Here is a 14,749-nt window from a genome sequence, read left to right as displayed (position 1 = left end):
TGTACAGAAAGGGTCCCCAGCACATAGAAACTGCCGGATGATAGCTTGCAGATGTTACACAATTAGCACAAGTTGCATTAATTAGCATTATATCCTATGCACAATAGTCTAGATTTGGACAATTTTGGAGTGGATTCGGAGGGTTACTGAGGATGCTGAATGCATTTCTGACATTTCTCAGGATCCAAAATCTCGGTATTTGTGCTCTCAGTGGGCAGATTTTGACCACTTTGAGTAGTGTTGCGACCAGAGAGCACAAGATGAATATAATAACCTCTTCTGTTGACAATTTTTCTTCAAATATACAAGCAGTCTCTCTAATCCAGATGATCCAAAGTCCACTAAAACTTCAAAATGTACAAAAAATAAATCAAAATCAGCCTACAGAGAGTACGAATATGTCCATTGGCCATTTTTGATCATGAAAATGTCAGAAGTGGATTCAGCATCCTAAATAACCCCCCAAACCACTCCAAAATTATTCAAATCGGCCCAACCATTTTTTATTTTACATATGTCAACATAAGCTATAATGCTAATTACGCTATTTATGCTAGTTGTGCTAATTGCCCGACAAGTCAGCATCCAACAGTTTCACTGTGCTGGGGACCCGTACTATACTTTACTAACATAAAACTTTGGGATACTCAACTCTGAGCTGGCAGACAGTCTATAAAGTGAATGCCTAATCACAGTTTTCCCCGTGTTTCCTCCCAGAGTGAAAGCAGCAGCAGCAGTAGCGTATCCACCATGTTGGTGACCCAGGACTACATGGCTGTGAAGGAGGATGAGATCAGTGTCTGTCAGGGTGAAGTGGTCCAGATCCTGGCCAGCAACCAGCAGAACATGTTCCTGGTGTTCAGGGCGGCGACGGAGCAGGGCCCCGCCGCCGAGGGCTGGATCCCCGGGTTCGTACTGGGACACACCTCGGCTATCGTCCCCGATTGCCCCGAGGGATCCATGAAGTAAGAGCTCTTAAAATGATGCCAGGATGCTTTGTTTTTACTGCTTGGTTCAGATTTTTTGAGGAGGGTAAAATGAAGTGAATGTGTCTCTAAAATGATTAGAGAGTATTCTTTATATGTGAGTGTGAGTGTGTGTGTACCTGCTGCTTTGATTAAACGGTTGTATATTTAGCAGGAAGTCTTCGTCCTGGCACACCCTGCGCATCCGGAAGAAATCCGAGAAGAAGGAGAAGGAGGCGAAGAAAGACACCAAGCTGGAAAACGGTTACAGGAAGTCCAATAAGGTTTCTGTAAAGGTGAGTCCATCTGTACACCTTTAACCTCCTATCAAGACATGCTAATGCTCCCCAGTGCATATCTAACACGTACTCTTTTATTTCTTTTCAGCTTCTAAATCCAAACTACATCTATGATGGTAAGTGTGTCGTTGAGTTTATTAAAATATTAACAAAAAATCAAAAACAATACTTTCCATCAACAAGATAGAAACAATCTGCAGACCCAGTATTTAACCTCTGACTGCTCTTCCAGTTCCCCCAGAGTTCCTTGTTCCTCTGAGCGATGTGACGTGTGACGACGGAGAGTGCGTCACCCTCAGGTGTAAGGTATGCGGTCGCCCCCGGGCCGCTGTCACCTGGAAGGGACCCGACCAGAGCAACCTCAGCAACAACGGACACTTTAGCACCGCTTACAGGTGAGGAGACACTTCACAGGGAAGTTCATATTTAGTAAGAGATGTGGCTAAAAGTCCATCAGACTCATCGTCCTTTAGGTTTATGGGTCATTCCAGGATTGGAGGACAATTTAGATATCAAAAGTTGAAAAAGAAACCCTTTATTTTATCTCCTGCCATTACAGGAGACATACACTATATAGACAAAAGTATTGGGACACCTACACATCACACCTGCAGGAGCCTTTATGACCCTGCACTGGGGGCATCCTGTTACAGGACAACGTTCAAGTTCAGTCAGCTCTTTAGAACGACCCATCCTTTCCCACATGTCTGTAAAGACAGACTGCATGGCTGGGGGCTTGATTTTATACCTCTGTGGCAATGGGACTGAATGAAACACGTGAATTCAATGATTAAGAGGAGTGTCCCAATACTTTTGTCTATACAGGGTATATATTTAAATGTTATATTTGACATGCAAGTTGGTCTCAACGAAGAGGGATGAGCTATTTGATAGTTCAAATAAGATTATGAAACCACTCGTCTAGAGACAAGTACCTTTAACACAACAAGTGCATGTTTTAGCATTTTGTCCTCCAATTTGTCCCTTGTTGCTTCTCACTGTGCTAAAGGACTGTCACGTATATGTGGTTACTCGTGTTTGAAAAAGAGAAGTAGAAGAAGGGATTCAATGAAACCTGTTTGTTTCAGCGATACGGGTGAGGCTACGCTGCGGATCATCGGCGTCTCCTCTGAGGATGATGGCGTTTACACCTGTGTCGCCACCAACGAGCTCGGCAGCGTCACGTCCTCAGCCAGCCTCAGAGTCCTGGGTAAGACCAAACACCACACGCTCCATCGAAATCTTTCAGGTGTTGCAACGACATACTGAGACGTAATCAGGGATTTATGTTTCAGATTCAGAATACCTTTACTCTCCCCACAGAGGGGGTACATTTGCTACAGCAATAGAGCCAAAGACAGCCTACATTTATTTTTTTTTAAAGCGTGCATTAAAAACAATATTAAATATAAAAAATAGAAGAAAAAATAATAATAATAATTACATAATTCCCAAAATACACAACCTGTAAGAGATATAGCAGCGTGGTATATACTGCACAGTTATTAAGGGCATATGTATGTATTTGTGGGGGTTTTGGTTGATAAGAAACAAACATCACACTTAATCCCCCCATTCAGACGATAAATACATTTTAAAGCTTGTAAAGACGGGGTGTCGTATTCAGTCTCACACATGAGTCTAATCAGTACCTTGGAGCGATTGCTAACACGCTTTGATGTAAGTTTACAGAGATTTCAGAATTATAGCTAGTCCAGTCCGGACCCCATGATATTAATCCCTGAGCTCCCTCCTAAAATAACTATGGTTGAAATATGGTCTGGTATTCATGTAGTAATTGGAGAGCTAAGGATCTCTAACAGTATTTCAGTGTCTGAATGGCTGGTTCTGATCGAGCCGGTCCCCAGAGCTCATTGTGAGGACATAATCTGATTATCTGTCTCCAGCAGTGTCCCCTGACGGCATCAGAGTGAGCTGGAAAGACAACTTTGAGTCTCACTACACTGAGGTGGTTGAGCTGGGCAGGTAAAAGACTCACCTTCATTATATTCATAGTTCAGACCACCAGGCCTCTGACCCACCCCCCTCCTCTTCCTCTGCAGGGGTCGTTTCTCTGTGGTGAAGCGGTGCGACCAGCGGGGATCCAAGCGTCTGGTGGCGGTCAAACAGGTGAACAAGAAGCTGATGAGGAGGGACCGGGTCACTCAGGAGCTCAACCTGCTCCAGAGGCTCCAGCACCCCCACATCGTCGGCCTGATCGACACGTACGAAACCCCCAGCAGCTACGCCCTCGTCCTGGAGATGTGAGCACGACTTTTGACTACTCAGCTCTTTAGTCTCGATCAACCCTTGCATTTCTTCCGTCTGATGGGTTGTGGATTTTTCTTAATTTCCAGGGCTGACCAAGGCCGTCTGCTGGACTACATCGTGAGCTGGGGGAATCTGACGGAGGAGAAAGTGGCCTCCTACCTGAGGGACGTTTTAGAAGCTTTACACTACCTGCACAACTCCAGGATAGTGCACCTGGACATTAAAGTAAGAAGTGTCACCGTAGTAAATGTGAATCTGAGAATGAGCATCATGTGTCCTCTCTTAGCCAGATGTGATGTGATGACAGACTGAAGGTGATAACTGATCTCTGTTCCCAGCCTGAGAACCTGCTGGTGGCCCACAGCGCCAGCGGCCAGCCGTCGGTGAAGCTCACAGACTTCGGGGATGCGGTGCAGCTCAACAGTGCCCACTACGTTCACCCCCTGCTGGGCAGCCCCGAGTTCGCCTCCCCGGAGTTGGTCCTCGGAGAGCCAGTGTCGCCGACCTCCGACCTGTGGAGCCTGGGTGTGGTGACCTACGTGCTGCTGAGCGGCGCTTCCCCCTTCCTCGATGAGAGCGCCGAGGAAACCTGCTTGAACATCTGCCGGCTGGACTTCAGCTTCCCCAGGGATTACTTCCAGGGTGTCAGCCAGGGGGCCCGGGACTTCATCTGCCTGCTCCTGAGGACCGACCCGTGCCGCAGGCCTCCAGCCGGGCTCTGCCTCCAGGAGCCGTGGCTGCAGGCCGACCCGGCTGACGGGCGGGCCAGAACAGAGGGTTGCCTGGACACCTCCCGCCTCATCTCCTTCATCGACAGGAGGAAAAATCAGACTGACGCTCGGGCCATCGGAGGAGTCCGGAGCTTCATCCAGAGCCGCCTGCAGCCTCGAGTTTAGAGGAAGTCCAACCCTCGCCCTAGCGGTCCTGCAGCGACTGCAGGCTGCTCTGGAGACCAGCATCTGGATGGTGTAGCTGTTAAAGAAAGCTAGAAATAATGAATGCTGATCTTATTAGGGATGCACCGAAATGAAAATTCTTGGCCGAAACCGAAAACCGAAAATGAGGAAACCAAGGCCGAAAACCGAAACACCGAAATAAATTATTATTCCAATTATTAGTACCATTGCATTTATGGCTATGACTGTGTGCTAACCTTACTAAAAATCAAGGCGTTGCAATTCAAAGAATAAATAAATCACGAAATTATGAAAATATTTATTTAGAACTGACATTATGCACAATATAAAATAAAATGAAATGTTTAACTTGACCACACATGTGTAGCCTACATGAAATAATAATGTACAGGCCTGTAAACTGACTGGCCTGCTGAAATATTGTAAAATTAAATATGTTCTCTCATAAAAAAACAAAGTGCATTTAAGTCAAGTGCATCGAAACTCTTGTGAATTAAGCAGAATCTTTTGCAGCTTGAAATCTGTGTCGATCCACTGTGCAGTTAGACTGAGCATACTCGTGATGCTGACGTCTGAGCTCCATATATCGGTCGTGAAACTGATTGCTGAAATATCAGATGCCATAAGCTCATGGACGTGAGTTGCAACAACATTGAACAGCTCAGGTAAACATACGTCTGAGAAATGTCGTCTGCTCGGTATGGCATAACGGGGCTCGATGTGCTCTATCAGCCTACGAAATCCCACGTCCTCTACAACAGAGAACGGCTGATCATCTAAGGCAATGAATTCCATCATTTTTTGTGTAATGCCCTTAGCCTTGGCACCATCACTGGGAAACTTTTTGGCCTTTTCAAAAACGTCTGCCACAGACGGAGTCGGTGTGCTCGGAATGGCTTTCCTTTTCTGTGCCGCGTTTTTCTCAAATTCAGAATAGCGATCGGGATGTTTTGATTTAAGATGATGAATTAAACCCGACGTGGAAAAACTCTTTGCAGATATACCCCCTCTAGAAATTTCGGCTTTACACGTATTGCAAATTGCTATTCGTTGTTCTTTTTCAGACACAGTGAATTGCGTCCACACCGCAGACATGTTGGCCCGAGTGCTGTTCGCGGTTTTTTGCTTGCGTCATCATCACAACGTTCTGTTTCGGCCTTGTTGTTTCGGTGACAAAAGTGTTTCGGCCGAAAACAGAAAATGCACTTTTGGGCCATTTTCGGCCGAAAATTTTCGGTGGCCGAATTTTCGGTGCATCCCTAGATCTTATCCTCTTTCACAGAATGTTGCTAAAGTCCTGTAGTCCTTTCACAAATAAGGCCTGTTGAGGTCTAAACCAATCAGAGTCCTCGAGAACCAAGTTCTCACCAATCACGTATCTGACGGATGCCCTTGTCTACTGCTGCTTGCTGGTTTCAACTCAACAGATTTTCTAGTAAAGTGAACAAAAAAAACAACAAAAAAAGTTATTTATTTTCCATTTGCAAGAGTTAGAGCTGATCCGAGGAGCCTCGACACAGAGAGCAAACTGCCCCCCCACCCTCCTGATGCCAGGGGGAAACAGACATTGTGTGTTTTGGCTCTTTTACACTAAACTGCGTCTCAAAGACTTTTGAGCAGCAGCCCTTTCTTATAGAAACTATGTATAGAGGAGGAGAAGTACTGTCTCTACATTTCCAAGGAAAGAAATCCATTGTAGAAAAAGTTTCTGTAGACGCCCGGGGACGGTAACCGAGGCTCCTGAGACATTTATACGTCCGATCAGAGCTTTTTGATGGCTGCGCTTATATAATGTACCTAAATCTAAGATACAGTCGCGATGCTGCACTGTCCGATCCGAGAACAGACATCCATCGTTTGCTTTTCCTAGAACAAAACTTGTGTTGCGCAGATATGAGATGTTTAAGCCTTACCTTGTATATACGAAGCCCTCTGCCTTCGTTCCCCTCACATTCACAGCGGGGTCCCGCTCTCCGACGGGCGGGACGTGAGACTTTTCGCGGCGTTCGGTGGCGGCGAGTCAGACGGGAGTGAATGTGGAGGCAGAGGAAGAGAAATGACTGTAAATGCACTCATTGTATGTTATGTTTGATTATCATGTGCAATGTTGCGGCTTTAACATTTTATGCAACTATTTATGAAGACATCTGTTGTATCTGTAATAAATCTAGAGAAAAGCACGTACTTGGTACTGCAAGCACTGCTGGTAGTTTGTGTTTATTTTGAGTGTTACGACTTCCAGGCCGCGTTAGAGGTCACACATTTGCAATCATTACGGTTCGAACAAAAATATATTTAACACTTCTTATTTGACTGTATGCCTCGGTAGTATTGGTACACCAAAGTCGCTCTAGCTTTATAGTACTTAATGCAATATGGTTCATCGTGACGCAGATTGTTTACGTGAGATAAACGCTTTGATTTGCCCGTTCTGAAAAAGGCAGGGGAGTTCAGAGAGAGATTTATTCGTCACCGGAAAATTAGCATTTTATTTTAAGAGTCAAATGAGAGATTTTTCATCATTTAATAAATGGTGTCCTGACTTTATGTACAGATACTTGTTGCCAAAATATTTCATTCATAAATTCACAGAAAAGTACCCTAAAAACAGCAATTAAATCATGTTGTCTTGGAAATTAAATATAACATTGGTATAACCACTTAACTAAACCCATTTTCTAATATGGCACGTTGAAACTGACCACAGAGAGAGATCACAGTCCGCTGTTACCTTTTATTTATTCTTAAAGGTGTGCACAGGCCATTTCACAAGGACACTTGGACTGGATACCTCAGATTAGGCTTGTTTTTTTCATTGTCTCGTCATGTTTGTTTCATAATTACATGTTTGCTATTTGTTTTTATGTTTTTTATCTTTGCTATTTCTTTGTACAGATCATACATACTTTTCCTCTTGTAAATATTCTCATTCTGCCATCAGTTATTTTGAAATTAAACACAATGAACATATTTTTACCCTGTTTGACATTTTGTTTCTTTTCAGTTATTATTTATGTTTGTGTTTTATTATTTGAACCACCACTCTATGTTGCACGACCGAAGGAGGCTCTGAGGTGCTGGGAGTCTCCCTGTGTTTCTGTCTGGTAGTAAGCACTTTAAAAATAATGAGCCTTTTAACTGAAAAGCATTTTAATAAACAATATCCTCTAAAAAATAGGGACAAAAAACATGAACACCCCACAAAAAGTAGAGCACTACTTGTCCAATGTAATTAGCTATGACTCTTTTCATGATATTACTTATTGGAGACATTTCATATTTTTTAAACTATGGTTTCTTTTTTTGAAGTTCTATTCTAGGATTTATTTTAACAGTATATATGATTACTTATTTTATTATATTTTCTTAATATACATACATATATTTTTTGACGTACTTTACTTTTTAAAACACTTTCTCATATTTTTCAGAACATTTTGACTTTTCCTGTTTTAATAATAATAATGCATTTTATTTATCGAGTGCTTTATTCAGTTCGCAGACGCTTTAGAGGTAAGTTAAAATAAGATGAAATAAAAAGTCTGAATTAAAATCCAATAATAAAACCACATTTGCCAAAATTACATGTCATTAATCACACGTTAAGAGCCGGTCTGAAAAGATGAGCTATTGCTTCTGTCGGCTTGCCAAAAGACAAAAACATTAACATCCCAATCAAATGTTCTTCCTAAGAATCTAAGCTAGTAATACCATGTTGCATTGATAGCAAAATGTACACTTTTAAATAAAGGAGGAGAGCTTCCTGTTCTCTAAAGCTCTCAGGAAGATGCTTGAACTCATTTTGTGGGACAGGAAGAAAACACACACATCACCAGGCCACACATTGTTGGTTTATAGCAATGTTGTCTTTTATTCTAATTTCCAATAACAGAGAATATATCAGTCCCTTATTTGTACAAAAATACCTGAACAGGATACAATGTAGATCCAGGAGCCACACAGACAGAATGAAGCAAAGCACAGTGGGGTTATCTGGAGAAATGGTCGCGGTTCATTCGCTCTTTTTGTTTTCTTTCCCTGAAATGTCTATTTGACTTCAGCTTATGATGACTTCAACCTAAGAAAAAATTTAAGAAAACACAACTAACATGAAGTCAGTTTCACCTGCTCAGTGAGTCACCGTCGTGGATGTGTGTGACCTGGTTATAGGATTTTGTTCCAGTAGGCTTCACAGTTGCAGCTTACTGTAAATGAACGCAGTGAGTGGACGGATGGCATCTAAGGACTCGATGCTGATCACAAACAAGAGGCACCTGCTGCGAGGATAGGCTTAGTTAGGAAAAGAGACTTTCTGTTATGCACCTTTAAAAATCGGAGTAAATGGACATAGTAAAATGCACAACTCTTGAGCTACAGCGTATAATTGCACTACTTGTGTTGAAAGGTGTATACAAGCTGCTAAGATATCCCGAAGGGTTAGGCGTTAAGTGTGTGTGCTGTCCGGTGACAAAAACACCAGTGTGTGTGTGTGTGTAAAATCCAAACATTTACAGGAGTGTTTTCCTAAAGTAAATGAGTGGATAGACAAGACAAACGGGAAAATGTAGTTTTGAAAGAAAATGGCATCAGAAATTGTCAGCTTATACACCACTGATGTTCAGAAATTTGACACGTGCCAAAAATCCAGTTTGATCTCTTGGAAAAAAAAGCTTAATTTAATACTGTATATATTGTGGTATATTCTTTTTTTTAATATATATATTTTTGATTTATTTATATCTATATATATATATACGTAATATATATAGATATATATATAAAAGGTCATTTTGTGTCAAACCAAAGAAAATACACAGTAATGTCAATATACACACAGATAATGGAAAATAAGGACTAAATAAATCATTCTTCAGTTTACACGGAGTTATGAGCAAAAGCATAACGCCCCATACATAGTGATCTGTGACCTAGGTACAGTGTTAGATCTACGTCTTCCATAGCTTCACATACTTAGAAAAAAACAAATGATACTGTATACTGGTATATTCATATACTGTACTTGGGCTTGTGTATAGGATTGTAGCACAGTGATTAAAAAAAACCGAGGGGAGGACGGTGGTTTTGTCCCTCTCTGACAGACAGGAAATGAACCTAAAACTTAGAAACTGGGAATGCTCCTGCCTCCTCTAATTCCTCAGTTTAGCTTACGTTACCCAAACCGACAACCAACCTTCCTCTCTAAAAAGGCAAGTAATGATCACCAGAAGAATCCTGAATAGTGAATATATCAGTCTACCCACACACACACACACTCACACATATTCACCATAGCTTAACAGGCTGGACACAGGTGGGAAAGGGGGGGCGGGGGGTTCAAGCATTATCCAATCCCTGGAGAGAGTCTGCCCTGGCTGACTAGAAAAAAGGCCTGATTGGTAGAGCGCAGAGCTAGTGAGTCATTCAAGTCACGTGATTGGTCGACTGGTGCTGGCAGTGAGTCAATCAAAAGGGTTAAGTAGGCCCTTCGGGGAGTCTGACGGCCATGTGCTAACCCTGTGAACTGAGAGTCTGGCACAGGATGAAGAGGAGGTGCAGGTGAGGCTAAGTAGGTGTTATGTCACATGCCTGCAGTATTGCAGTATGAGGAGAGGGCAGAACTTCAAAAATGTCCTCTCTTGCCTCCTGTTTTTTTGTTCCTATTGATATGGGGTTGTCTCTTGTCTTTTGGATGCCAACCAGGCAGTGAGGGACATATTTAAATACAGAAAATCCACTCAGATTACATCATGAAGCCACTACATTTGGATTTGTATGAGAATAAAGCATGTGTAAATACTTGTTGTTTTCACAGGTGACCACTAGGGGGTGCCAACGTTGGATTTTTCCAATTCTACACACAACAGTTTTAAGTTTGATTTGTTTAGTCATTAACTATAAGTCTAGTGTTCTGATTAACAACTTTGAATTGTTGGCCCACCTTGTATCCTTTTTACTTAATCTTCCCAGAATGCTTTGCCACAACCAACCAAAATATAGTAAAACAAGCTGTTTCCCATGAATATTGGCCGTTAGCTACACTAGCTAAATTATGTAAGGATGCAATTATTGCTTTTGATGATAGATTTGTAATATTGTATGACGAATGGATGACATTTTTTAAATAAAGTCTATAATATTTTGCTGGACAACAACGTGATGTCTTCAAATAGCTTTTCTGTCCAAGAGTCTCAAGATATTCAGTCTACTGTATTTCTTCCGAGGGGATTTGCTTTAAAAAGGTTATTGATCATCCAAATAGTTGCCATTATTTTTCTGTTGAATTATGAAGTAATGATATGTATAGGACCTTGCCGTCACTCGATATACGCTGGCTGCAAGGCATTCTGGTTTACTGAGGCTACTGCTGGTGGAAAGACTGCTTAATTTATCCTTGTGTACATTTGTTTTAAAATGGCTATGCAATGAATAAAAAAACATCCTTTTGTTTGTTTGTGAGGGACTGACACCTCTACCTGATGTTCACCTCTGACGCTATCACGTTCCCGTGGAAGATGCTGGAAATATGTGAACATGATGTTACATTGTTTTTACACAAAGTAAGTACAGTACTCAACCAGAACATTCTCAATCTTGTTCAAGTGGATTTTTAGGAATAGCTTGTCACTTAGGGTAGTACTCAGTACTTATTGGCTGTTAGGCGATGATTTAGGTGAGTAGATTGATACCAATGTCATGTCTGTAGTTCAGTTTATTTCACACAATTAGGGACTGGACCCCAGGTCATACATATCTAAAAAAAGAAATGTCAAAGATATCACAATAAAGGCGTTGTGGTCCGCACTGTAGATCTGAAGCTACTGACTGCCAACAGCCTGTTTTCTTAGCTAAGGAAATCACTGTGGAGAAATAGTCCAGCACATGACCCCGGGTTAAAGCACAAAGACTAGTGGACCTTGATTGCATCTTTCTCAGGAACCACTCATCCAATCAACTTCAGACTCTGGCTCTCTTGGGTTCCTCAGAAACCCCCCCCCCCCCCCCCAAGTGTGAAGTCAATTGGATGAATGATTCTTTATATTTGCAAGGGACATGCATGCATACACACACAGAGGTTCCTTCCTTTATAGATAAATGATGCTGCTATGTAGTCACAGTCGTCATGGACACTCAGATATCATTTCTACAAATGGCCACCAAAATGTCCTCGTAATAGCACCAATTATTCAGGAGATATGTCAATTTTTGTAATATAAACCCTTCCCAATGCCCTACTTCGAGGGGAAGATATAGCTAAACAGTATTGAACTTTAAAACATTTTAAAAAAGCAACTTATTTTTGCTTGGTCCAGCCATGTTTCAAATATGTTGGCAATGGTTTAAAAAGTGGATGGATCTCTCGTTTAGGGATAGATTGGTGTGGATCCACAAAACCAAGGACTCATTTTGTTAATGAGATGTAAAGTTAAAAAGATAGCGTCCAAAACGTTTTTGAGTGATAGTTTTTGGCCAAATTGCACCACACACTCCGCACTGCACTCTGGTTCGCTAGCAATACAGAAGCTAAATGTGGAGTAGAGAGGATGAGGCGTTCTCAAGATATGTGGATAAACATACCCACAGACAGACGGAGATATGTTGCTTTTTGAGTAGTTATAAAGTGCTGGATTTGCGTTTAGACAGAGCCTGGGTGTTGTTTCTATTCTTTGTGCTAAGCTAACTAGCCGCTGGCTGCTATAGCTTTAAATTCAGCGTACAGACATGAGTGGTATCGATCTTTCCATCTAACTCTGGGCCATTTGACATAATCCTGATACCACTCCATCCTCTTGAAGTCTGAAATATGTTACTGTATGTGCATTATAATATATAGCTTCGATTTCATACACAAGGCTCACAATTTTTCACTTAAGGCGAGTGAATCTCATTCCACTGTGTGTTGACGCACAATCTACTGAGTTCACATTTCAAGTCATTTGATCAATTACCATATTAAACGAAACGAAAAAACGAAAAAGGATAAACGTTGTGGGAGTGCTTTTGTTGATTTGTCTTTTTCTGGAGTGAGGGAACAGTGGTCAGAATCCGAACATGACAGCTCCAACCATCAATATCAAATCAATAATTAAAAATGTGCAAGCAGTGAGCTCAGAATAGACTTAGGAAAAAGAAAAAATGACATTCAAGGACAAAACTCACCAACAGATTTAACCCTTTCGATTCAAAAAGCTAATAAAAATGGTAGAAGCTTGGGGGTGGACACACTTTTCAGGAGTCTATTCAACAGTCTTCCCCCCTCTTCCTCATGGTCCTGAGACGCACATTCGTTTTTGTTGCCACACGGAGGTCCAAAACTGTCCCCAAACCTTTTTTTCTGAAAGGCACGGCATAATCAGCCCTAACTCTCTTTGCTCACTGTAATCCAATCAGAATTGCTGGAAATTCATAGCATGCTTTTCATAAGGTGTGGGGGGGGGGGTTTGGAGGAGGACGAACAGAGAGCAGACAGCCTCATTTAGCTAGAGAGGACAGCTGTCGTCTGTCCGCCCGGGAGTGCAAAACTAGTTCTGCATTGAATCAACAGTAATAAAAACAGCATTAAAATGACATCAAGTAATCAACTCTACAGGAGAGGCTTGTCGCAGCCTTTCCTGATAAACATTCCTCTGTCCTTTCAGCAAACCCTCGCCACTGCTCTGCTCGTGGAATATGGGGGGGGGGGGGTTGCACCAGGGGATTGTGGGACAGCAGAGAGGCTGCATCGAGTCTGCTTTAGAAGGGGAGAAGGGTGTCAGCTTATCCAGACTGGACTGCAAAGGTTGAGGAAACTCCTGGATTGGGGTTTGATAGGATCCAGAGAGGCTCCCCGTCCATCCCTGATGATTGATGAGGAAGTCAGAGGGTGCCCCCCCCCTTGAAGGAGGGAGGGTGGGTCAGGCACCAAAGCTTATCAGGCCTGGAGGATGAGGGAGGGATCCATCCTAAGGGACCCGCTGAACAGACTTTCTCCGACTCGTGTTTTCACATCACATGGTCTCTCTCCAACGGCAGTGACAAAACAGTCGGGTCTCCATGACAACATTGGCCAACTGCTGGGTCCTCCATCTGCAGCGCTTGACGATCCAAACAGCGGTAAGGCTGGAGAAAAGCGTTGCCGCATTGGGAGGGAAATGGAAAAAAAAACCCTCCAATGCCCGGTGAGTTCACATCCTCAAACTTGACTTCTCTATCCCCTCACCTGCATCGGTGAGGAAGGGGCAGACGGGGGCGGTGGGATCTCAGGGTGAGACAGAGGTGTGCAAAAAAAGGTGGTGGAGGTGTCGGGGTTGTGGAGTGTCACAAGGCCACAGCGGTGCACGGGTGTTTCAGCTTGCAGGGCAGCACTCCTCTGTTCAGCTGGTAAAACTCCACCAGGTGGATCAGGTCGGTGAATTTTGTGGCGCCGTCGTCCAGGCTGAAGAACACCTGACCGTCTTCCTCACACTGAGCGCCGGAGCCGGAGGGACGAGAGGAGATGGTTTAACATCACGCGACAATAAGACACTTTATCCCCTCTGAGCTACTGAATGAACATTAGTTGGAAAAATGCTTTTGTTTTATCTTTAAAATCCTTATCAGATTATTTCCTGGGGATATTTTATCCCTGGAGGGAATTGGATTTTGTAACGGCTGCTACATTATAGAATAAAACAAATATATAGATGAATCAGAATAAAATATAATTCCATTTAATAAAAATAAATCAACTAAATTGAAATTAAATACAATAATTACTAAATGTTCAAATAATTCCCTGAAAGAAAAAGGGAAACAAATTGTTTAAAGTTAAATTGTTTTAAATTAAATTAAAATAAATCAATTCAAATAAAATAAATAAGAATTACATTTAAATTAAACAATTTATAAGATCATAAAATAAGATGTTCACTTAATTCCCTGGAAGGAATTGGATTTTGTAACAGTTTCTACATTAAAGAATAAAATAATGTAAAAGATCACAGAGAAAATGATCACATAGGAGGAAAACAGTTAATACATTATAGAGTAAGATAAACATAGAGGAGATTCTGCTGCAATATATAACAATAAACAAGTATAAAATATGTATATTTCAATATATTCAGTAGTGCAAGTAATGCAGTATTAATGCCAAAGTGCTGTAAGCTTTGCACAGGTTATACCAAGTATGGTCACTGAGTATTCGTCTGCGAGGGAAAAATCTCAACAACTATTGGATGGATTGTCTTTAAATTGTGAACAGACATTCCTGGTCGTCAGAGGATGCACCCTTCTTTGATGATCCTGTGTTTCTTTTTATCTAACACAGTTATCGGCAGGT

At 42.0% G+C, this 14,749-nt stretch overlaps 2 protein-coding genes across 6 annotated transcripts in view; one reads left to right on the top strand and one right to left on the bottom strand.

Annotated features, from left to right (window-relative positions):
• Nucleotides 1-7,428, top strand: part of LOC134874775 (triple functional domain protein-like) — a 79,797-nt gene extending 72,369 nt beyond the window's left edge. For 3 of the 5 annotated variants that reach the window (XM_063898943.1, XM_063898942.1, XM_063898940.1), the window contains 9 exons: nt 718-965; nt 1,138-1,261; nt 1,353-1,380; nt 1,497-1,659; nt 2,353-2,474; nt 3,172-3,250; nt 3,328-3,528; nt 3,622-3,760; nt 3,874-7,428. In XM_063898943.1, coding sequence (XP_063755013.1) covers nt 718-965; nt 1,138-1,261; nt 1,353-1,380; nt 1,497-1,659; nt 2,353-2,474; nt 3,172-3,250; nt 3,328-3,528; nt 3,622-3,760; nt 3,874-4,431 — 1,662 coding nt within the window. In that variant the 3' untranslated portion in view covers nt 4,432-7,428. The remainder of the gene's footprint in view (nt 1-717; nt 966-1,137; nt 1,262-1,352; nt 1,381-1,496; nt 1,660-2,352; nt 2,475-3,171; nt 3,251-3,327; nt 3,529-3,621; nt 3,761-3,873) is intronic. The other 2 variants (XM_063898944.1, XM_063898941.1) reach the window with 1 other exon arrangement.
• Nucleotides 7,429-8,296: 868 nt separating this feature from the next.
• The window catches only part of LOC134874777 (growth factor receptor-bound protein 10-like), a 43,104-nt gene continuing 36,651 nt past the window's right edge, over nt 8,297-14,749 (bottom strand). Inside the window, exon 17 of the mRNA XM_063898945.1 lies at nt 8,297-13,893. Within this exon, the coding sequence (XP_063755015.1) occupies nt 13,747-13,893 (147 nt within the window). The 3' untranslated portion in view covers nt 8,297-13,746. The remainder of the gene's footprint in view (nt 13,894-14,749) is intronic.

Source organism: Eleginops maclovinus, chromosome 13, assembly GCF_036324505.1.
Source record: "Eleginops maclovinus isolate JMC-PN-2008 ecotype Puerto Natales chromosome 13, JC_Emac_rtc_rv5, whole genome shotgun sequence".
In the NCBI taxonomy this organism is placed as follows: domain Eukaryota; kingdom Metazoa; phylum Chordata; class Actinopteri; order Perciformes; family Eleginopidae; genus Eleginops; species Eleginops maclovinus.
Note: the sequence above shows the minus strand (reverse complement) of the source record. Positions and strands in the feature narration are given on the sequence as shown.